General features: G+C 43.7%; 1 protein-coding gene across 1 annotated transcript in view; it reads right to left on the bottom strand.

Annotated features, from left to right (window-relative positions):
- LOC102272410 (myosin-15) overlaps positions 1 to 25,309 on the bottom strand; it is a 100,989-nt gene that overhangs the window by 10,412 nt on the left and 65,268 nt on the right. Inside the window, exons 16-23 of the mRNA XM_070357586.1 lie at positions 25,075 to 25,271; positions 21,284 to 21,633; positions 19,057 to 19,181; positions 15,952 to 16,067; positions 9,188 to 9,380; positions 8,722 to 8,925; positions 4,083 to 4,208; positions 1,800 to 1,970 (exon numbers count right to left, since the gene is read on the bottom strand). Coding sequence (XP_070213687.1) covers positions 1,800 to 1,970; positions 4,083 to 4,208; positions 8,722 to 8,925; positions 9,188 to 9,380; positions 15,952 to 16,067; positions 19,057 to 19,181; positions 21,284 to 21,633; positions 25,075 to 25,271 — 1,482 coding nt within the window. The remainder of the gene's footprint in view (positions 1 to 1,799; positions 1,971 to 4,082; positions 4,209 to 8,721; positions 8,926 to 9,187; positions 9,381 to 15,951; positions 16,068 to 19,056; positions 19,182 to 21,283; positions 21,634 to 25,074; positions 25,272 to 25,309) is intronic.

Below are 25,309 nucleotides of genomic sequence, written 5' to 3' on the forward strand. Positions count from 1 at the left end.
TGTGAAAAGCTAATCCATGCAGAGATGATAAGTATCCTCTCTTGGATTACAAAAGTACATACACATGTGCGTATTAGAAGGTACATAAGTATATATAGAGAATAAGCTGCCTTATCTTTTTCCATGTTCAGTTCTGATTCTCTAAAGAAACCAGACCCTGAGTCTATGTCACACATATGTCACCCACAGCCCTGCTAGGTGGGAGAGCTGTAGTACAGATGAGCAGCTGGCCTGTAGCCTTATAGAATTACACGATCAAGGTTAACATCATTCAATAAATATGATGCCTCCTATGCACCAGGGATACAGCAGGGAAAAAAACACAAAAATCTCTCCCCTCTATAAGCATCCATTCTAGTGAATGAAACACACAAAGCAAAGTAAAACATAGATTATGTTAGATGGTGGTAAGTGGAATGGAGAGAAATAAAGCAGGACACAGGGTAGGGGGTTGATAGGGAAGGGTGTCTTTCATACAATTTTGCAATCAAACCAACTAAACAAGGTCCATTCTGAAGGCCTAACTTTCATCTCTGTTTTCCTCCTATGCGTAGTGGCTTTTATTCAGTTCAGTCAGTCAGTCATGTTCGACTCTTTGCAACCCCATGGACTGCAGCATGCCAGGCCTCCCTGTCCATCACCAACTCCCAGAGTTTACTCAAACTCATGTACGCTGAGTTGGTGATGCCATCTAACTAGCGCATTCTCTGTCATCCCTTTCTCCTCCCACCTTCAATCTTTCCCAGCATCAGGGTCTTTTCAGATGAGTCAGTTATTCACATCAGGTAGCCAAAGTATTGGCGTTTCAGCTTCAGCATCAGTCCTTCCAATGAATATTTAAGACTGATTTCCTTTAGGAAGAACTGGCTGGATCTCCTTGCAGTCCAAGGGACCAGTGGCTTTTATTACTCTTCATTTTATCCCGCCACCAATTCTTTTAGAAAATATAGGCAGATGTGTACGTGTCTTCATATTTTCCCTCTTACTTGCACAGAAGGTTATATACTCTCCACATTGCCTGTGCCTTTATTATCATTGTACTACTAGGCATGAACTCCAGAACATTACAACACTCTTCTTCACTCCTTAATCAGTATGATTATACCATAAATGTGTATTGGTATTCCATTATATAGATATATCATAAATGTGCAATGGCAATACTTTCTCAGAGGCCCTTCTGAGGCATGAAAATCCCAGTCAAATATTCTTTCCATTCTTATAGCATCTGTCACATGACCTGTAAATTGTCACTGAAATTGATTCAATAATTTTAAAAATCCTATTTTCAAGCTAGGTCTTTCTAGTCTTCCTATCCTGAAGCTCCCTGAAGGCAGGTACTACATCAATTCTGTCAGTCCTCACTACATCTGCACTAAAGTCTTTTTGGTCCTGGATTTACTTGTTTCCCTCTGCTTTCTCTGGCTGTTAGGATAGAGGCATTCTCCATAGAGCAGATAATGGGAGCAAAGGCAGGGAATCAAGACTGTTGAGAGGATGTTTGGAAACAGTGGGTCCCCAGGCTGTGGGGAGCCTAGTGCCGGGGCGGGTGAAGCTGGGGGAGATACATTCCACTAAGCAGGAAGGCAGGTTTCACCCACTCCAGGAAGAGTCCTGTTTAGTGGCCCAAAGTCAAGAAGAATGAATGAATATACTGAGATCTGACACTCTCAGATGACTGCAAGTGCTACAAGCCAAAGTGAAGAGGGAGGTAGCACTATCTGATGTGATATCCCAAGACAATAAGACTTTGAACTGGGAGTTGTCAAGACCCCATGATTACACAGGCAAACTCCTACCCTGGATTCTAGTTTCTGGATTTGCTTTCTGTTCCCCACTATGGCTGTCTGCTCAGCATCATCCAGCCTCTCTTGTAAGTCTTTAATTGTCTGCTCCATGTTCTTTCTCATCCTCTCCAAGTGGGCATTGGTATCTTGTTCCTTCTTCAGTGCTTCTGACATGTTTGCTATCTAGAAAAGAAGGAAAGGGACTGAGATAATCTGGAAGCCAACAGAGCTGAACATTTTTGTCCCTAGTCTTCAGTTCCTGATGTGACTAAAGGCCATGCCTCGCCTCTGTACTTCATCTCTTCCCACTATGCTCTCCCTAACTTCTGATCCTCGAGTTTGGTAACCATAAGGCAATCAAGATAGCAGCAGCTACTGGAGATCAGGGTGACGGGTGGTGGAAACAGACCAGAGATGAAACACCACGTGAACATTATCACACAATATCTGTATTCAAAGAAAGCCGACCAACTGAGGGCAGAGTTTTTAACTGAGTAAAGCACCAGGACATGTCCTATGGCAGCACGCACCAGGAAGAGTGTGGCGTGCTTAGGAGAATCTTTTTCACGCCTCACTTCTGTAATTCTGTGACTTGCAACTGCAAACAAGTTTAGGCTCTAGGAATTTGGCAGCAACTGATGCTTTCGGTGCCAATAATCTGGCAAAAGGATGGTTAATTCTTGCAAAGCCTGCTCTCGGCTTTGATTGTGTATACAAGGGCTCGGTGTCTTGCTGCCATTATTAAGAACTGTTTCATGAATCTCTCAGTGCCTTTAATGTAAGAACACTGCCCTCTCAGCCAAAGTTTCTCTGTCTATCAGGTTACCAACCATCTGCATAACTTAAGTGTGAGACGTCTGTGCAGATGGTGAGGGCAAAGAATAAATAATGGAGGTAACTCTGGGTTTTGCTATGTGGGGCTGGAGCTCAGAGCTGAACTACTGGAGAATTAAGGCAGGGGAAGAGGTAGTGAGTTCATTTTTCAACATTGTCAAGAAGATCTTTTAAAGGTGAAGTTATGCAGATAGAGTCTTCCTAACGTGTGACTGCATAAATTTACCAAGCAGGAGCAAAAAGCTCTTTTTTCCCCACTTCTATGTAGATTTTCATAAATGTTTGAAATGAGCATATTATTTTTCCCTTGGCCAAACACTTTCAAGCTTTCTCACACCTCTTTTCCATCAGAAAGCAGAGTGTCTGCATTGATACAAAATGGCTGAATGCTAGGCATGCTTTCCCCATTCTTCTGGATTCTACAGTGACCTAGAGCTAGGATTTGGTGTAAGAGTTTTAACCACCCAAGTGCTTGATGATTCAGACAGATACAGACATAAGTTTTCCCCTTCTTTTGAATCCTAAAATGACTAATGTAAAACCTAACTGAGTATCTTGTCTCTTCGGTTCCCATACACTGTTTAGCAAGAGGATCAGCTTTCATTCTCAGGGCGAGCTCTGGGCTGCTGCATGTGTTTGTGCATCCGACGTACTGTGCAGGAGCACCTCATGGGGAAGTGGTGAGTGGAGGGTGAGATCAAGTCCAAGCTCTGCTCAGCAGGCGCTGGGACCTGCAAGCCTGGGACCTTGACGCACAGACTTTTCTCCCATCTCCCTCCTTCCGTGGCCTTTTTTTTTTGAGTACTGTCATCTGTTTGTCATGCCTTTTGAGAGAAATCTGCATCTATCTGCAGTGGGTGTCCAGAGGGTATCCCTTTTCAGTGCCCACAAAGGTACAGTCAAGGCTGGCAGTCAACCCTGAGCTTGGTCTCATTCACGAAAAGTACACCTATCAACAACTTTAAACTTGCAGATAAGGAAGGTGCACCAATCCTGAAGGCCTTCCTCACCGACCCGATTCTGTTACTGAAGCAGCAGTATGGGCTGTTAAAAAATAAGTGAAATAAGTATTCTTGCCAGATCATCATCATGAAGCCATTACAGGCCCCAGGAAAGATAGCTATGGGTAAGGAAACCTAAGAAGAATTGTTTCTAGACACTAGATATATTGATTCACAAGTGGAAAGTGGTTTGACTATTTTAAAAAGTCTCTTGCTTTCACAAGATTTTGCTTATGGTGATTCAGCTGCTTTTTTTCATTGTGTGGTTTGGGTGGAAGGGAGGAGCCGATTGGCCTAATTTCCAAAATGGGGGCAGAGAGGCAGAGGGGTCAGTTAATCTCCCCCCTGGCTATATGGAGAGTCAATGGAATCCTCTCTGGCTGCAGCTTTGCCCCTGCCCCTTGGCTACTGCTCCTGTCAGCTCTGGAAGACAGGAGTGAGCAGGCAGTCATGGACCCACCTCAGTGGCTGCCTTCTTGGCCTTCTCTTCTGCATTTTGACAGCCCTGCATCGCCTCCTCAGCTTCCTTCTGCATCCTGGCTACATCCACCTCCAGTTTCTTCTTCTGGCTGAGGAGACTCGTGTTCTAAAGAAAAGCAGCATCCTGATTAGGAAAGTTGAGATCAGTGGTGAAACGCAAGCTGGTCTGTTCAGGACATGCAATGTGAGGGGCTCTGGCCAGGAGGTCATTTTCCTCTAGTCAGCCATACTCAGTGAAGCAGCACTTCCAGGGCCAAGAGACCACATTAGACTGAATGCATGGGATTTCATCTATGCGTGGTCCACTACTGGAGAGACGGCAGCCTGAATCCAAAAGGAGCAGTGGATCCAGACAACCTATGAGTCCCAAACACGTGTTTGGTTTTCCCCTTATTGAGGAATATGTTTTTCTGCCTCTTGCTCTTTGATGTGGGAAGAAGCAAGTGTCCCAGAGTAGAAGTCAGGGTCAAAAGCAGACATCTGGAAAGCAGGGGTCTAGGAAATAAAAATGAGCTTCCTGCATGCTGCTCCAGGGGGAAAAATCTTCCTCATCATCGACCTCTGTTTCTATCAATTCTGCACTGATATAGGGGGTGGGAAAAGTAATTCTGATGAGCCTCACCCCCCAGCCCTTAGAAAGCTCCATCACATGGGAGAGTTACTTGTGTTCTTTGGCTGGTGCTGCCCTAATTCTTTCCTTCCTGGGTTGTGACATTAGAAACTGAAACTCCTTTTTGGTCTGTGTTTGTAGCACAGCTTTTCTGAGGGTGTGAAAGCTCAGCAGAGAGAATGTATTTAAAAGGCATAGCCTTCCTATTTTTAATTTCTCTTCTGTTTGTTCACTTTTCCTCTGGCTAGTGCCTTTCTCAGTGGCAAGATTAAACCTTGGAAACAGGAAGAGAGATATTACAGCCTCACAGGTTCTGTCCTGCTTCCTCAATGGTGGGAAGCATCTTTGTCAAGATTGCTATCCTCAGTCCTCATTGAGAGACAGGCTCTATGTGCCCAGGGACTCCTACTGCCAGGGGTGTAGCCTAGGGGGTGGGGGTGAGGGCGTTTCCTGGAGTTTGTCAGGATTCTCACTGCACAAAACTCCATAGAAACTCTTTGTAAAGAAAGGTACAAGTGTAAATCTTGATTCATTTATACACAGAATCACTTAAAATCCACTAGGGAGTTGATAGTTAAAGTATTTTCAAGCTAAATGATTGGTTCTCTTTGGGAAGCAGAGGGTGAGGGAGTACTGTGCAGAAGGGCAAGCTAGATGTTTGAAAAAGGACCCATGTAATCAGACAGGGATAACTTTGGCCTCATATGTCTGGTCTAGGTTAGAAGTCTATAAAATGGTCACTATACATCAATCAGAAGATAGCTGGTAAAAAAAAAAAAAAGAAGATAGCTGGTATTCCCAGAATTGCAAGGGGTCCTACTTGGCCAAGGTAGGACCTCACAAGAGAGAGGAGTCCTTGTGAGCCATAGATCACCTAGATCAGAACTGCACCAAGGGTAGTTTCTGGACTGGCAGCATCACCTGAAAACTCGCTTGATTCCTCCTATAGCAGAGATTCTGCAGTGGGTCTGGGGTGAAGCCTGAGAATGTATATTTTTGTGTTATTTGCTTTTATACACATAAAGTTTCAGAAACTCTGCTCTGGAGATCAAGTCTCTGTGGCCTAATTTTCTTTTTTTTTTTCAGATCTATCTCCTCCTCTCCATGTCTGCTTTTGCTCTGGTTGATGTCCTCATCTCTCTCTAGGCTAGTGCTTTATCATCATATGGAGACCCACTGGTGCATCATCAGCTATAACCATGTATGGCAAATGATTTGTTACCAATAGCTATTAAGTACTACAGATTTACTTTTTAAAAATTCAATATTCTACTTTATAACACTTCTACTCATTTTATTTATTTAAGCTTTCCTGAGAGAGAAAGAAAATACTGAAGGGAGTTAGCCTGTCGGGAATTATGCACAGCCTATAGCCTGTTTTATACACGTGGTATCCTAATAGGATCCTGTCATGCACATGGACACAAAGTCAGACTGTAGGCACAAACTAAATGCAATGCCTTCCAGCTGGTGCATCCTTGGCTTATATTTCCTTTTATCCAGTGTTTCTCAGTTACAGTTGGCATTCCGGGAGGGGCAATTCTTTGTGATAGCGAATTACCTGTATTTTGCAGGAGCATTAGTATCTTTGGAACTTGCCTACTAAATGTCAGTGGCACTTCCCAGTCACTATGGCAACCACAATGATCCCACAGATGTTTCTAAATAGCCCCGAGCATGGCACATCTGCCCCTAGCTGCATGAATCCATCCTTCACAACAATCATCAGAGTAAACTTCTGAAGATGCAAATCTAATAACTTTGCTCCCAGTTACTCACAATTCTTCAACAGACTTCAAACTTCATCAGTTTCAAAATCAAGTCCCTGGTGACCTGGGTCTATCTGCCTCTCCCTGAGCATCAATTCTGCTGATTTCTCCCACCCCACCCCCACCGTACGCTGTAGTAAATATATCAATTTTTCTTAACATCCTAAATCCCCTCCTCTCCTCATGCATCTGCCCTTGACTCTGCTCTCTACTTGGCTGACTTCTTACGTGTCCTTCACAGCTCAGATCAAGCAGACTGTGCATCTCCCTGAAGTGTAGGGTCGTCAGGGAAGGCTTTCTATAGGGCTATCCTTGCTTCATCACTGTACTCCTGGCAGTGCACTGCAGCTTGTTTACTTAGATCTTCATGTTTGTAGGATGATGGAGATATTCTTCATCTATCTACGCTATGTACTACTGGGCTTCCCCAGTGGCTCAGTGGTTAAGAATCCACCTGCCAATGCAGGAGACCCAAATTTGATCCCTGGGTCAGGAAGATCCCCTGAAGAAGAGAATGGCTACCCACTCCAGTATTCTTACTGGGAAAATCCCATGGAAAGAGAGGAGCCTGGTGGGCTACAGTCCATGGGGTCACAAAAGAGTCAGACATGACTGAGGGACTAAACAACAATACCATGTACACCTGTCTAGGTTATGGTTGCTGCTGCTGCTGCTAAGTCGCTTTAGTCATGTCCAACTCTGTGTGACCCCATAGATGGCAGCCCATCAGGCTCCCCCATCCCTGAGATTCTCCAGGCAAGAACACTGGAGTGGGTTGCCATTTTCTTCTCCACTAGGTTATGGTAGATGCATTAAAAATGTTTATTGAATGACCCATTTACTATATGCATTTGTCTAACCACTACGGTTTCTCCTGATTCCACAAGAATAGTAAAAATTCTAAGAATTCTTGTTTTGTGTCACTTACATAATCTTCCATGAGAAGCCAGAGTCCTGACAACTCATTATAACTGTCAGGAGCCACTCAGAATTGTTTGACATCTCTTGGCTCTTAGGCAGCTTTTTTTTTTTTTCCTGAATCCTGGGATTCTCAGGGAACACATTGGCATAGAGGGAACAGGATAAACAGGTAAATGACTCTGGAACACTAGTGAATGTTCCCCCCTCCTCTCTCCCCAGTATCCTAGCTGTGAGTTTCCTGACAGTTCATTCTTCTGACAGGGCTTAATGTTATGGGTCAAATTGTGTCCCTCCCCACAAGAAACATAGGTTGAAGTCCTAACCACCAGTTCTCAGAATGTGACCTTACTTGGAAACAGGTTCCTTACAGAGGCAATCAAGTTAAAATGAGGTCAGTCATGTCCAACTCTTTGTGACCCCATGGACTGTAGCCTACTAGGATCCTCTTCTTGGGACTTTTAAGGCAAGAATACTGGAGTGGGTTGCCATACCCTCCTCCAGGAGATCCTCCAGACCCAGGGTGGGCCCTAATCTGACTGATGTCCTCATAAAAATTTGGAAATTTTTTATGACAGATGACAGATACAGAAGGAAACTGATGTTAAAACAGAGAAAATGCCATGTGAAGGCAGAGAATTGGAGTGACGCATCTACAAGCTGCTGCTAAGTTGCTTCAGTTGTGTCCGACTCTGTGCGACCCCATAGATGGAAGCCCACTAGGCTCCCCTGTCCCTGGGATTCTTCAGGCAAAAACACTGGAGTGGGTTGCCATTTCCTTCTCCAATGCATGAAAGTGAAAAGTGAAAATGAAGTCACTCAGTTGTGTCCAACTCTTAGCGACCCCATGGACTGCAGCCTACCAGGCTCCTCCGTCCATGGGATTTTCCAGGCAAGAGTACTGGAGTGAGGTGCCATTGCCTTCTCCGATCTACAAGCTAAGGAACACCAAAGATTGCCACTAAACCACCAGAAGCTGAGAAAAGGCAAGGAAGGATTCCTCTACAAGATTCAGAGGGAGTGCTACCCTGCCAACGCCTTGATTTCAGACTTCTAGCCTTTAGAACTGTAAGAGGTTACATTTCTGTTGTTTTAAGCCCCTCAGTTTGTGGACTATGTTGCTGCAGCCGTAGGGAGCCCATGCATTTGGGGATGAATGAAGGGTACGGCCACCACTCTGCTGCCAAAGGCTCTCCCTGTGTCACCGGACACCCCCAAGGCTCCATGTGCCAAGTGTGTATGGTTCAAGACCAAGGCTGACTATGTAGAAACTTCTGCCTCCAACCAGCTGATGAGGCTAATGGGGAGTTTATGGGTCCCACCTGGGCATGGAAAAGATTGATTTTTTCCGTGGCTTCCAGGAGCTCCTCCTCTGCCAGCCTGCGACTGCGCTCTGTCTGCTCCTGCAAGGACCTTAGCTCCTCGACTTCAGCCTGGAGAAGAGCATTGCGCCGCTCGGCCACCGCCACCTGCTCCTTCAGCTCGCTGTTCATGCATGTGCTGTCATTCACCTGCACCTGCAGGTCCTGGGAGAGAAAACTTAGGCCTGGGCATGGGTCCCTGGGAGTCCAATGGGACCTGAGTTTGTGTGTGCACACTCAACAAAGTTAAACATAACATAAACCAGTTAATCATAAGCACATATTAATGTAAGCCAATTGAATGTAAGGTCTCCTGAGGGACTAGATTTGGTGTCCTCACTTTTATTGTTGAACACAACCTGTTACTTGGCTTGTTCCCATAAGCAGAGGCGTCCCTGCTTCATCCCCATGTGACAATTGAAAATACCTTGACCTGGGTCTGGAGCTGGCCCAGGGACTTGGTGGCCTCTGATGCCTGCCTGCTGGCACAGCTAAGCTGGAGCTCCATCTCAGTGAGGTCCCCTTCCATACTCCTCTTCAGCCGGGTGGCCTCAATTCTGCAACGAGCTTCGGAATCCAGACTCGACTGCAGGGAGTCAATAGCACACTGCTGCTTCTTCCTAATTTTAGAGTACATTCAGGGGGGAAATCATGCACCCAGGTTGAGAAAGGGTACCTGCTGTGTACACACAACAGTTTAAGAATCAGAGAAAAACTTAAAATTCAAGACAGATTCTGTGTAATTAACAAAATGAGTCTAAAGGGTCTTCATCTGGAAACCATGGAGGTTGAAGGGTTAGATCAGTGAGCATTTGTACATTGTATCAGATCAACTGTTTTCCATGTCAACTCCCCAGAAAAATCAAGAAAATCACTAGTGGGCTTCCCTGGTGGTTCAGTGGTAAAGAATTTGCCTGCCAATGCAGGAGACACGGGTTTGATCTCTGGTTTGCTGCAGAGCAACTAAGCCTGTGCACCACAACGATTGAGCCTGTGCTCTGTAGCCCACATGCCGCTTCTACTGAAGCCCATGTGTCCCAGAGCCCATGCTCCACAGCAAGAGAAGCCGCCACAATGTGAAGTGCCCACCACAACTAGAGAGTCGCCCCCACTCGCTACAACTAGACAAAAGCCTGCACAGCGATGAAGGCCCAGCATAGCCAAAAATAAATATAAATAAAATTTAAAAGAGAAAAGCACTAGAATATTTTTGAGATTCCTGTGGGACAGACTTTGCCCTTGTCTAAGACCTCCTCAAGGACAGTCTAAGGCAAATATCTGGATTCCCTATAGTGGCTAAGAGTGAAGGGAGGATGCTCTTTCAGATGGGCATAATATTTAAACACTTTCAATGGTGAAACATGTTTGAAGACAGCAAGAAACAGTCATCCAGCTTGAAACAAGTCCTGTACCAGCAAACCTGCTCTAATGGCCTGTGACACCTAATTCTCCTAGAATAGCATGGTTATCTTTCTCCAGGAGTTTGGGAGTACAACCAAGGATAGGCTGAGAAAACTAACTGCTGTGTGATATTGAATTACTTCAACATGCCTTTATAACATCCATGCTGAAACCATTTTTGCAAAGTGCCAGAAGCTTACACAATAGATGTGTGTTCAGGAAGACAAAGGAAAAATATGGGGAACCCAGAGAAATCATTTCCCAACCCTCTTGCAGAAAGTCTGGGACTGTGTGACTGAATTCTGACCAACTGATATGGGCAAAAGTGTTTCCAAGCCTCACACATACAACTTTTTACTCATGATCCTGTGCTCTCTTCCCCATCAATGGCAAACCTGATGGCCACAAATGAACCCTCTGGCATCAAAAGATGGAAGGAACCTGAGTTCTTGAATGACTTGGAAGAGTAGTGGCCCACTCTCCATCCTACCCCACACTGGACTCTGACACAAAGCAAAAATACACTTTTAAGCCATTGAGATTGGGTGGTTGTGAGTTAGGACAATGTAACCGTTATAACTAACACAGGCCCTGTTAAACTCACCCTATGAAGCAGGGCCTAATACTGGACAGATAAGACAAGCCATACTCATAGAGTCTATCAGCACAAATAGCAGACACATGCTCATTTTGAGTCAGAATTAGGTTCCACACTGAGTTATCGCTGAGCCTGTGTTCTGAGCTCCAAGGCCAATCAGGAAGACACGCAGCCTGCAGAGGAGTAAGAGTGTGGTCAGAGTTTTCAACTAGGTGACAGGTGGAGGTGCCACTTTTCATGACCACACTTCACCCCATTGATGGAGGGGGCGTTCAGAAGTAATTATGCAAATGTAAGAGAAAAAACTTTCTGGCCCCAGAGCCCAGAATTAGCACATCTCCTGTGCCTCCATATGCTGTGGTCAGACTCTCCTGCCTGCCTTTAGGTCCTGGGCTTTTGCTTGGCTGCCAGAAGAGGATCCCACAGGGATGCCAGCATATAAAGTCACTAGAGACTATTATGACTGAATTGTGTCTCTCTCCCCACCCCACCCAAACTCCTATGTTGAAGCCCTAAACCCCAGTACCTCAGAATGCAAGTGTATTTGAAGACAGGACCTTTAAAGAGGTGATTAAGTTAAATGAGGCCCTTAGGGTGGTGAGCACCAAAGAATTGATGCTTTTGAACTGTGGTGTTGGAGAAGACTCTTGAGAGTCCCTTGGACTGCAAAGAGATCCAACTAGTCCATTCTAAAGGAGATCAGTCCTGGGTATTCTTTGGAAGAACTGATGCTAAAGCTGAAACTCCAATACTTTGGCCACCTCATGCGAAGAGTTGACTCATTGGAAAAGACTCTGATGCTGGTAGGGACTGGGGGCAGGAGGAGAAGGGGACGACGGAGGATGAGGTAGCTGGATGGCATCACTGACTCGATGGACGTTGAGTTTGGGTGAACTCCAGGAGTTGGTGATGGACAGGGAGGCCTGGCATGCTGCAATTCATGGGGTCACAAAGAGTCGGACATGACTGAGCGACTGAACTGAATCCAATCTTACTGATGTCTTTAGAAGAATAGGAAATGTGGACACAGACAGAAACTTTAGGGATGAGTGTGCACAGAGAAAAGAAAATGTGAGGATCCAGCAAACCAAGGAGAGAGGTCTCAGGGGGAACATCTTGATCTTGAACCTCCAACCTCCAGAAATGTGAGAAAATAAATTTCTGCTATTTAAGCCACCCAGTCTATTTTGTTATGGCAGCCCTAGCCCACAAGTACTACAGGGACACATACTCAACAGCACTGAAAGCTTTGAGATATTGCTCTGTCTTACATAAGGAAACTCGTTTTTGCTGAACTGACTCTACTTATACAGGAACACTAAAGCATCACTAGGCTGGTGTCAAAATCCTCCGTACAGAGATATAATCCACTTAAGCAAACAAAATGGATGTTTCAACTGTACTTTTCCCACAGTTGTTTATGCAATTTCATGAGTACCTACAGACAAGTAGAAAGTGCTACGGTTTAAGAGGCTTCCATATAATACAGGCCTGGAGAATTGCCACTAAACAATCAGCACATTCCACGCAGAGTCAAGAAATCTTTCAAATGAAAACTCCTCAAGCACATTTTTTTTTTTAAAGAAAAATGAAGCAGTCAAGACCAAGGCAATATGGTAAAAGTTCCTTTTCTATTTTTCCCAAAATGTGAAATATAATTTGAGGAAAGAAAACAAATGCAAACAAAATCAGAATAAAAGCTTAAATTCTGAAAAAGCTAAGGATTTTAAACTGTCAATTCAATCAGTAATATTTTTCTCTTGCAACGTTGCTCATCTATATCACAGAAATGAAAGATTTTCCTTAATTCTAATACATACGATTCAGTTTTAAAATGATTAACAAGATATTTTGCTAACTAAATGCCATGCCTGATTTTGAGATCCTATATCTTGAAGTTGTGCTAAAATATTTTACTTAGACAGGAGAAGAAATTTAAACATATTCTTCTGGAAGAGACTCAGACAATAAAAGAAATTAAGTTGGATAGTGCATGTAGATGAAGACCATGTGGCAAAGTTCAGTATTACTAAGTTCAGAGGAGTGAACCATATGGAAGGAAAAGATGATGGATCATTCCTAGGAACCTGAGGTCACAGGTCAGGGGTGAGCTAACTATGGGCTCTGGGCCAAATTCGGCCATGTCATTTGATCTCTTATGGCTGCTTTCAAGCTAAGGTTGCAGACTTGAGTAGCTGCAACTGAGACTCTATGGTCCACAAAGCCAAAAATATTTACCATCTGATGCCGTAAATAAAAAGCTTGCCTAACCTTCCATAGATGATCAAAGCAAAGCAAACAAATACATTTTGATAGCATAGGGAATTTTGGTGCCTCACTCCCCAAAACTCCTTCCCCAGCATCTCTCTGGGTGTGTCTGGAGAGAGCAGAATGCATGCTGGGACACCCCAGTTTTGGTCCACTGAGAAGCCCCCACACATTTCAGCATTTTCATGAATACCCTGAGTTGGGAGGGGGATGTACTTAGCCAGTGGCCCTGGAAGATTCAGGACACACACCTAACTTATTTTCAACCCCGGCTGGGGCCTTGCAGCAGGGCCCGACTTAGATGGCAGTCACAGCTGCCAGTTGGCCTTCAAGCTGGCCGTGGATATCACTCTTGCTTTGCTGGTAGAGGAGGGTGAGGATCAAAGCCCCTCCTTCCATCAGTGACTGCATTATCACCTCTCTAACTCTAGCTTTGCTAATTACAACATTTGTAAGGAAACAAAAAAGCCCTATGCTATACTAAGTCACTTCAGTCGTGTCCAACTCTGTGTGACACCAGAGATGGCAGGCAGCACACCAGGCTCCCCCATCCTTGGGATTCTCCAGGCAAGAACACTGGAGTGGGCCGCCATTTCCTTCTCCAATGCATGAAAGTGAAAAGAGAAAGTGAAGTCGCTGAGTCTTGTCCGACTCCTAGCAACCCCATGGACTGCAGCCCACCAGGCTCCTCCATCCATGGGATTTTCCAGGCAAGTGTACTGGAGTGGGGTGCCATTGCCTTCTCCGCAAAAAAGCCCTATCGATTCATAAAAGTTTGCGAAGCCCTATCTAGAATAGCAGGCACAGCATGTTGCCAACATGAAGTGCTCAATAACTATGGAACAAGTGAAACATACAACCCACATATGAGCCACTCATTCTTTCACCCCAACAGGCTTCCAGCCTGGCTCAGGAAGGATCAGCCCTCACCTAATGGAAGAGAGCATCAGTGAAGTGAATGAATTACCAGAATTTGCAGCCCTACCAAGGTTTTTACCTTTGCCTCTGAGTCTCGCTCAGAGGTACTCCTGGTCCCTTCAGCATCCTGAGTCCTGTATCCTATGCCTCCCTCAGTTTCTACGGAGTTATCCAAGGATTATGTGAAATAGGACCTTGAGCCTCATCTTCTCCTCAGGCAATATTTCCCTTGAGTCCTAGATTTTACCTGGCTTATCTTTGATTGCTCAAAATCCTATGTTTTGCTAGTATTTCCCCTTGGTGTTCTCTTCCGTTTTCTTAAGATCCCTTCCTCTCCTAGCCCTGAAGTCAGACTAGACCCTCTGATTAAGGGTTTCTGATCTAGTCTCCACTGGCATGGGGCACTCAGACAGAAAGGGTCTACAAAGTACTTGTGATATTTTGTTAAGATATACTCATCTTTCCTTTCCGGATGTAACTATTACAGTTATTATGAATCATTAACTAAAACTCATGAACAGCTCACTCCTCCCTCCAGCCCGCCCTTCTTTTTTCAGCCCCTTGACAGCTCCTGCCTCAGCTTCAATTCTTTCTTCTCCCAGCCCTAGCTGTTTGGATCTCCAGCTTCCTTTGCACTTAAATTATTATAATTGGTGAACAGCTCTCTCTACGACATCAGAGGTACCTGACAAGACGCAGACTCTCTGAGGACTCATTTTTTCTTAGCTGGGTTTATTAATAGGCACAGGTTTGACGTTACCTGAAACGAGTTTTGTTTGTTTTTTTTTTTAATGGTACAAGGAGACATTCGTTTTTGTTCCTCGTGGAAGGAAGTAGGGCAAATATCAAGGTCCAATGTTTTTGCCCTTTATAAAAAAAAAAAAGTCTTTTAGGCACAGCCTCTTAAGTAGACCAGATTTCATCCCCACCGTCAGTCCTATAGAGGAAAGTGCCGGTGAGTGAGAGCAAAGATAACTCAAAGCACACAGAGGACCAAATTTGGCTTGACACCCTCATTAAAAAGATGACCCCCATGGGAGTTTTGTCTGAAGGTGGGCTATGGGGAAGAGGCCAGTTTAACTGAACATGGTAACCTTTTCTCTTAATGGTTTAACAAACATGTTGAAAGCAAATTGCCAGTTGAACCTCAGACTCAAAAATGCTTTTCCTTGCTGACATATGGCACTGACTTAAGGGAACAGATCAGATGGATAATACAATCATAGCTAATTCCATGTGTTTATAATGGTGTCTTTGATCTACAGAGCATGAAGTGCTTTGCCAACATTGGCTTACTGATCTTCCTCGCCACCTTCTGTGACACGGATGGGGCTGCTTTCATCCCCTCACTTCACTGAGAAGCTAAGAAGTGAGATGTCTAAAATCATCAGCTTGTTATGATGAAGCTAAGAAAAGATCCTGCAACCCAGGATTCCTATTTAATTCAGTTTCCTGACTATTAAGACTCAGCTGCTTCAACAGGGATTCAATAAGCAGCTTATTAGCTTAAAGCTCTTAGCTTTAGCCCCTCTCCAAACAAATGGCTACAGGTACAGGCAGGGGGGAGGTGGAAACTTCACTCTGATCTGACATTAATTTTAATGTCCAGCATCACTTTTTTTTGGGTTCTTTTCCTTCACTGTTCGGCACCATCAGTCAGTGTCTTGAATACTCAAGAAAGAAGCTTGTTGTAGGGAGACCCAGGCTGTATATACAGTCCTTGTCCACATACTTTGGCTTTTTTTGGTGTGTTATCTTGAGTTTTGTACGCAAGCAGAAGCTGCTTGAATAAGAAAATCATAAACATTAATAGTAATCATGTTAGAGGTATTCTTTTATACTAACAGTGCTGTGCTGACTAGGAAGAGTCTAGTGTTGGGTCAGACCAGCTGTCTCTGTGCTAATATTCCAACAAAGGTTATAAAAGTAGCCAAACACAATGAATCCTTGTTCAGTTAAGGATCCTGAAATATGTAACTGTTGTTCATCAAAATAATTGTACATACCTAAAATTTTCTATTTCTTCATCTTTCTCTGAAAGCTTCCTTTCAAGTTCCGCTTTAGTGTCTGAGAGTTCAAGCTGCAAACGAAGAACCTTGCTTTCATTACGCTCCAGAGCTCCCTGAAATACACAAATAAAAAGCATTAAATTAAGCCCACTTTTGGACAAAAGTATTTTTTTCTCTAAATATATGTCACTAATGGAGCTCTCTTTAGAATTGCTAGGAATAGTCAAAGTTCAAATCAGATTCCTGAAGACTGAAACAGGATGAGAGACAAGTGATTACCTTTCTTTGTCATGTTAGTTATAGCTCTGACATCCGGAGGGCTTTCAGCTGTAGTTCAAGAACTAGAATCTCAAGCATTTTTTTTTAAGTAGAAATGTTCAATCTTGTCTATGATTACATTTCAATTTTTAAATTTATTACTCTAGACTTTTTTTTAGTGGTTCCATCTTTAGGATGAATCAATAAAAGTATGAAAGCTAAAACATGGAAGGTGATAACTCCTACTGGAAACTTCAATTTTGAACATCACAGAGGGATAGAGAAAAAGTTGAAAGCATTTGGGGAGCAAGGAACAGGAGAGCGCTCAAATAAAGGAAACTGGGGTATACCTGACACATAATGCTTGGTGTGAACCATTATTATCGTAACTATTACTATTACTTCAAATGGATTGCTCTGACAGGCAGGGAAGGCTCCTGCTCCTTTGAATGTTAAATATAGGCAAGGCAATTACTTCCAGAAATGTTATAAAGGTGTTTCAAGTTGAAAAGGGTAGGTCTGATTAAATTTGAAAGTCTGTTCCACAGATAAAATTTCATATAGAAGAAGAAACAAACAGAACACTTGGAGATGACAGAGGAGGATGTTTATAAAGGGGACAAGAGGTGACAACGATCTATTGGTCAGTTGGCCACTGGCAGACAGTCCTGAGGGCAGAAGCCACTTTTATAGCCTCTTCTCAGGAGTGCTTAGCACATAATACCAAAAGTGGAAAGTAAAACCAAGTAGCAGTTTCAAAATAAAAATAAGAAAGATGTTGGGAATTTAATATGGCTTAAAGCCTTGCTGCTGTTCTCACAATACTAACTTCAATATAAAAGAAAATTTAAAAAATGCTTGGATAGCAATTTCCTCTGAGGGAATGGTGCCTTTCCTTCCAGGGGAAACTGTCACCTCTAACCCTTTTGAATGCCCTGAGAAAGTGAATCTTTGAAGGTGACCTGCAATAGTTTGAGCTTTGTGACTTCAAAAATAGTCTGATAATGTTTTTCATTAAGGCTCACCCAGAAAAATAAATAACCCAGTATTACAAATACATGTCCAAGTTGATGAAGTATTCATGGATGCAGGTGAAGACAAAACTTGAGAAAATGTGAATAGAATATAACGCCATCTAGTGCTACTAATGGAGAAGGCAATGGCACCCCACGCCAGTACTCTTGCCTGAAAATCCCATGGACAGAGGAGCCTGGTAGGCTGCTGCAGTCCATGAGGTCGTGAAGAGTCGGACACGACTGAGCGACTTCACTTTCACTTTTCACTTTCATGCATTGGAGAAGGAAATGGCAACCCACTCCAGTGTTCTTGCCTGGAGAATCCCAGGGATGGGGTCGCACAGAGTCGGACACGACTGAAGCGACTTAGCAGCAGCAGCAGCAGTGCTACTAAATGGTAGGAACGCTATGGCCTTAACCATCTCCCTTCATTGTGCCAGTCAATTTAATGAAAAAGACTTCTACATGTTATGTAGGACTAACATTAACCTTGCCCAATCATAGCTCTCATTGGCTTCTCATGTTGCTTGAAATTTCTACCGTAAAAGTTACTTTCGGAGGTTAAGGTAGTGGCTTTAGAAAGTTCCTAGCCAAGGTGACTGGAGAACCAAAGGAAACAAGTAAATGAAACAAAGTTCAACCACTTTAGGGGACACCACAATGCCAACTGAAAGGATTCTATATAAAATATAGATCTCAGAAAACAATTTGCATGAAAAGGCAAGTGCTCTGTCAAGAGCCATCCAGTTGACACATCTGCCTGGCAGATTTCTTACAGAAATGTGATGGTGAGATAAACTGACATTGCTTGACATAGAGCAATCCTTTGGGGTTTCATTTTTTCATTACAGCACCTTTCAAAAGGCCTGTGCCTGAAACTGAATGCTATGCCTTTTTAAAACTGATTGTCTCTGTTAGAAGGTAAGTGGATGAGACGTGCATTTTGAATGCTACCTGGTGCTTGGTCAAAGGGTGGGTCAAGAAAATGCAATTCAACTGTGAGAACAGAAGCTTTGTAGGCCTTGTTAACTACTTAATGACCATGACAGGATAACTTCCTTCTGAGTTCAGCCTCTTTGGCAAAAATATTTTCTCGGGGGTCCTTTCAATCACTAGCTAGCACATGCCTAGGGATAAAGCCAGATATTCTTCCTGAACATTTAATCCATAACACTGAAAACACTCCTATCAAACAACCTTCACAAAGATGAGTTTTCAGCAACAAATGAGAACATTGCTTTGAATTCATTTTTAAAACCAAAGTTTTTTGGGGAAAAAAAAGGTTTTGACTGATTTCATTTAAAGAGAGGGTCAGGTATGAGGATATTTAGCTATGAAACATCCAACAAATATTTATTGAACTTCTCCTATACACCAGGCAATGTTCTAGTCCAGTGCCTCCCAGGAATCTTGTTTAAATGCAGATTCTGATTCAACAGAGCTGGGGAGAGGGCTGAGAGTCTGAATTTCTAACAAGCTCCCCAGCGATGCCCAGGCAACTGGTCTCCAGGCCACATTTAGAGCAGCAAGGGCCTAGGTAATGGGGAAAAGTCAGGGAACAAGATACACACGGTTCCTGTTTTCCTTACAGTCAAGAGTCTGCATCACAATTGTTTATCCTGTTCAATGAGCCTCAATCTCCTCATTTGCACAATGAGAACAACAGTCTGCTAGGGATATTACACAAAATAGTGCATACAAAGCACTTGGCATAGTTCCAAGCATGCAGTTAAGCCTTAAGTGTCTTTGTGGTGGTGGTGTTATTAGAATGCAGATCTTCTGCACTGTCACAATGATAAAAGTCTTCTTTGCTCCCCAGAGGTAATACCTCAGCCTCTTCCAATGCCATCTGAACTTCATTCTTTTCTTGTTCAATCTGTTTCTTGACCTTTTCCATTTTACTTAAGTTCTTCTTTCCTTCTCTCACCTGATTTGTCAGATTAGAAATCTCCTCTGGGGAGGAAAGAAAGACAAAATTAGTGAAAGGAACCAGTCTCAGACCCATGCTATCAGGCATAACAGACTGTTCTGGAAGGCCACCTGGGACCCTGGTCATGCCATTCTTGGTAACTTGATGACAAGGCCACTGCTGGCACTATGGGATCTTTGTTTGAATTTGAAAAAATGAATACCTTTTCAATATATTCTTTTAGAATCTGCCAGAAAGCTGTCTACAACTACTGGTGAGAACGGTGCTTCTTAGAATATTTGCATCAAACAACCTGTGCAACTGTACATGCCAATCCACTTGTCAGAGCCACACCAGATACTGCCTGGTGGGGCCCTAGGACACAGACCTGGAGTCATTATTTCAGTGGAAGAGCTTAGCTATGAACACCAATAATGGTGGCTGTTGTGACAGCAGTTGCAACACCAGGATGGGAACTTACAGCGTGTCATTGTCTGCCAGGAGCCAACGCATGAACCCTCTCATGAACACAAGCCTTTGACAGAGCAAGGCATCCAGAAGTGATAAAATCTCCACCACCGGACCCTGTTACTGTCAGTTCTGCTTTTTCATTGAGGAAGCCTCTGGAACCTTAGAGGAGCAGAGCAGGGCCAAGTGCTCTGGGAATTACCCACAGTCCAGAGGCAGTGGAAGGTGTTCAAGAGCCTGCCTGCTTCTCTGGCTCTGAGGATACCTAGCCTAAGACAGGATGGGACAAGAAGTTTTAAGTTACAAAAACAAACCCATTAGATGATAATTCTCATGTGAATAACAGATTCTTGTCTGATATAGCCTGTCCAGAAGACAGGCTCCTAAGAGAAAACTCAAGGCAGTGATTCTCTACTCTGACCACACCTTAGAATTACTTGGAGAGCTTCTGAAACACACTTCTGCCCAAGCTCCACCCCAGACCAAGTGCGGTCTCCATTTGTATTTCTGGGAACTTACTAGAAATACAAATTCTCAGACCCCTTCCTAGACTTACCGGATCAGAAACTCTGAGGGAGGGGCCCGCCCAACTGGGTTTTAACAAGCCCTCTAGGTGCTTCTGACACCATCAAAGTTTTCTAACTGTTCCAGCACCCCTCACGGGCCCAGTGAACTGATCACGGACGGTATAGATCAACAGAGAAAGCAGGTTTTATTTATGTCTCCAAGAGTAATGAACTTATTCCCAGGGCGCCTCAGGATTGTAACACATGTCACTGCTGGTGCTGCTATAAATTGGCAGCCCTCTTTGAAGGGCTGCTGGGCAGTATTTTAAAATTTAAAAATTCATTCCTTTAACCCAGCAATTTCATTTCTAGGACTTTATCCTACTGAAATATTTGTACATGTCCACAAATATATGTACAGGGATGTACAATATAGGATTATTTATAATTGTGGAAAATTGTATCTAAAATGAATAAGGTCTATTGAAATGTGTCAGTTATCCTTATTATAAACACCGTTGCTAATAACAATCACATGGTAGGCTACAGGTACAGGCCTGGTGGCAAAGCCCATAGTTAAGTACGTATGTGGTAGAATCAAGCTGTCTGGGCTCAAATCTCAGATCAGCCACTTAGAAAATGTGAATTTGGCCAAGTTCTTAAACTTAAATGACTCAATCTAGTCTGCATTTTACAGATAGAGAAACTAACTCATAAGATTGTTCTGAGACTTAAATAATGAATATTTGTATAAAGAACAGTGCCTGGCACACAGGCTAGGCTTTTGAAGTATTTGTTAAATGAGAAAATATATTAATAAATTTTTAAAAGGTACAGAATAATCTGCAATTTAAGTTAAAAAAAAAATACTTGCCTGCATATGTGCATGGAAAATCTTGGTAAGGCTAGAGATATAAAGAAATTCTTAATACGCTTACTTTACTGCGGGGAACTGGGGCTGAAGGTAGGAATGTAGTCTTATTTTTAGAACTCATTTAATGAAAATAGTATCTGTCGTTAAAAAAAAAAAAAATCCAAAGGAAGTATTACAAATGGCAAAGTTAAGACCCAAGCAGGACTGTGAAGATGCTGAGCCGTCTATGCTGGAGGCGGCGGCCGAGTCCCCGGCGAGCGCAATTCCGGTGCCCGGCTGGCTTCTCAGCACAATGTACCTTTCAGGTGCTTATTCTCCCTCCGCAGGGCCTCCTGGCTCATGGTGCCCTCCTCGTAGCTGTGCCTGAGCTCCAGGAGCTGGATGCTGAGGGCGCGGGCCTCCTTTTTTGAGGCATCCAGCATCGCCTGGGACTCCTCGTGCTTCCGCCTCCAGTCGTCCAGGCTCTTGTCAAAATGCTGCTGCTTCTGGTTGAGTGCGGCAGCTGCAGACCGCGCCTGCCCGAGATCAGACAGGGTGTCCCCGAGCTCAAGCTGCAGTCGGAGCCTGGCCCTCTCCAGGGAGGCGTTTCTGGCATTGGCCACCCCCATGGCTTCCGCAGCCTCCTGCAACCGAAGTGCCAGCTTCTTCCTGAGAACAGGAGGCCCAAAGGGGAATGAAGCCACAACTCTCATCCAATGTGTCCTTATTAAACACAGCGCTGCGGTACAAATAGGGGAGCCCCCAAGGGTGGTTTCACAGTATGAAGGGAAGTACCTTGTGTCTGAAAAAGACCTCCTTGTGCTGTAGAACCCAGACATCTGCTGACCACCACCCTCTGGCTCCTGTGTCCACAGGTCCTTTATGTTCCCCCACCCTTTGGCAACCTGGACTTGAAACTCAGAATCTCTGAATCCCTGTAAGTATCTGCTTTCCCTGAACCTTAAATAAGCAATGCAGACATTATCCAGAACAAGAATAAGAGGAAGATGGTACTGAACGCCCAGCAGTAAGCAACTGTTAAAAGTTTTGGGCATATCTAGTCTCTAAAGTGGAGAAGGCAATGGCACACCACTCCAGTACTTTTGCCTAGAAAACCCCATGGACAGAGGAGCCTGGTAGGCTACAGTCCATGGGGTCACTAAGAGTCTGACACTACTGAGCAACTTCACTTTCACTTTTCACATTTATGCATTGAAGAGGGAAATGGCAACCCACTCCAGTGTTCTTGCCTGGAGAATCCCAGGGACGGGAAGCCTGGTGGGCTGCCGTCTATGGGGTCACACAGAGTCGGACACGACTGAAGCGACTTAGCAGCAGCAGCAGCAGTCTCTAAAGAGTTCCTTGGCTACCTTGCTTGCAAAGAGCCTTCTTCAACTCTCTCCTGCTCACTGTCTCCCCCTCTCATCATGTGACTTTTAAACATGCCCAGATTCTCTCTTCTCTGAATTTCTTCTCCAACTGGGCTCCTCTTCCCCACCGTGTATACCCACATCCATCCCAGCGGTATGCTCACTTATCAGGTCCTGCTGCTGTTAGGGATACTTTAGCCTCTGTCTGTCCTCCCTTCAGCATACTCTGAGATGGAGCAGCTTATTAAAATGCTTCCCTTCCACCACACTTACAATGCAGTGCTCTTATGCTCCCTAATGGATGCAATGTGTTCTCTTGTTCATGTCTCCTGCAGGGACACTGGTAGTTCCATTCTACTCATTCATCACACCTCTTACATGAAAGGTACTGTATGTAGCAAAGCTTTTTCCAATCTACTGTTATTAAACAGAAAATGGTCCTCAGGAATTAATATGTGCCACATAACTAACCCAACAGAGCAATGTGCTCATAAAGCCCCCTTTAGGAATCCTGTCAAAACCAACCTGTGCTCAGTGTCCAGGAAGGACCTGGGCTCCAACAACTACTCTTTGCTCACTGGCTTTCTAGCCATAGTCACTTCATGTCTTTGCTTCATTCTTCTTAACTGTTAAGAGAAGACTCTGATGTACTGCATGGTGACTATTGTTGATAATATTGTATTATATATGTGAGTGTTGCTATGAGAATAGAGCTTTAATTTTCTCACCATAACAACAATAACAAAATGGTAATTCTGTGGGGTAAAGGAGGTATTAACCAACCATACTGTGGTAAAGATTTCACAACATGTGCATATTTCAAATTATTATATTGTACACCTTAACTGTACACCATACACAATGGCGTATGTCAATCATATTTCTATAAAGCTGGATAAAAAATAGGAGATTCTGATGTTCTATCCCACTTAAAACAAGAATCTTGTAAAATAATTGCACATATGTTAACTACTTTAGAAATGCTTAACTGGAACCAGAAAACAGGAATTTTACTTTGGGTGACCAACTGCTGAGGGACTGAGGGGTTGTGCCAGGACACAGGGCTATCAGGGCTCAAATCTGGCAAATCCAGGGCAAACTGGACAACTGATCACCTTCATTTGGCTGATAATGTTTTTCTACATTTACTGCCAACTGCCATTTTGCTCTTTAACTTGCCAACCATAAGCACCTACATGGTTGCCTAGAATATGCAAGAAGATGTGGGAGAAGAAGAAATCAAATCCCTTTCCTCGGGGAAACTCAGAGCTCAGAGGCACTAAATGGGCTCATGGGGGAGCTTGATTCCACTAAACTAACCCAAGCCTGGAAATCTAAGCAGACAGATCTTCAACTTTCCAATTTAAAACAAAAAAATACAATCCTAGATTTTTTTGTAATTCCACCTCCCTGAGGGGATTTAGAGGCAAAGCATAATAGAGACAATGCTTTATTTATTTGTTGTTTAAGTTTAAAGCACAAAAAAAAAAAGTCTTCAGATATAATCACATTTGCCATTTCTCTCTAGTTGTCATCGACTATAAGACCATGATTTGTTAGTTCAAACAAATCTATGTGGTCATAAGTAACCCACATACTTTCTCTCTTTTCTGTCTCTCTCTTAGAAATCTTCAAACAGAATGACTGGTAGATACTTTCACCGGAATTCTTCAATTAGGAAAAAAAAATCTTAACTTTAGAAGCAAATGCCATATTTTGGATATGAGGAGCCATTTCAGTTCAAGGCCCCACTTTTCTGTGGTCCTGAGTTTTTAACACATTCACCATGGGTATTTTTAGTATCTGTCATCACAAAGCCCTTTTTAAGTTATTGTGGCTACAGAGACAGATCTCTTGGTATCCCCCTTTAGGGACAGAATACAGCAGCTGTTCAGCACATGTACAGCAATGTCTTTCAAAGATTTAGGTGAAGAACTGAAAAATAATATATTTGGTTGATACTAAAGAGAAACGTATTGATCTTCCCTGGATTTTTGCTAAGCTACCAAGCCAGGGACATACTATTTTGAGTCAACCTTTAAGGCTGGTTTGACACTGTCTCTCAAAGACACACAGTTCTTTGACCTCTGAGCAAAAAGCTTTAGAACTACATCCTGGGACTAAGTCTTAATTCATGTAGGCCCCAAACTTCTGTAGTTCCCGGAACTTCTAAAGCCTTTGTGTAGTGTTGTCTATGTCCTAACCTTAGAGGTGGCCCAAAGGCGATTTCTTTTCAAAGGAACTTTTGTCCCATAGACAGGATGACAGATCCTAACACATTTCCAGCTGCCCCTGTCCATCTTCACAGACAACTTTGTAGTCTACAAGTTGTAGATCAGAAACATTTTTTGATAACTTTAATGTATGGAGATGTATACAGACATGGACTCCATTATTCTGGTGTTCCAAATGAAACCCAGGATTTTACATGTTAGCCTGTTTTCAGACCATAGCTCAGTCACATCTGTGAAGACTTCTCTTCTATCTCTAGAAAGAAACTCCTTTCCCCCCAGGACTTCTCTCTAATGTTTGTCGCTCTGTATTATAATATTAATTTTTGAACCTCTCTAGAGTATGTGCTTCTTGCCAGTGGTGGCTGTTTCAGCTTTGGTCTTGGGCTTATTCACACAGTTGGTGAGGACTTGCTAAGTGCACATGTGAAGCCTTGAAGACAAAGCCACTATTCTCAGAGTCCTCTGCATAACTAACTCCAGGGTCAGGGTAGCCCTGCCCCACTCACTTGGCATCCTCCAAGTCCTCAGCACGCTGGATGGTGTCATCCTCGTACTTGGTCCTCCACTTCACCATTTCAGCATTGCCTTTGAGCAGGGCCTGCAGCAGCTCAGCCTTGGCCGCTTGCTCTTCCTCGTACTGCTCTCGTAGAAGGTCACAATCACGCTTGGCCGACTTCACGGCCTGGGCTAGGGCACTCTGTGACTGCAGGGGACACACACAGGTGTAAAAAGGCACCACCA

The sequence above is a fragment of the Bos mutus genome, chromosome 1 (genome assembly GCF_027580195.1).
Source record: "Bos mutus isolate GX-2022 chromosome 1, NWIPB_WYAK_1.1, whole genome shotgun sequence".
NCBI lineage: Eukaryota > Metazoa > Chordata > Mammalia > Artiodactyla > Bovidae > Bos > Bos mutus.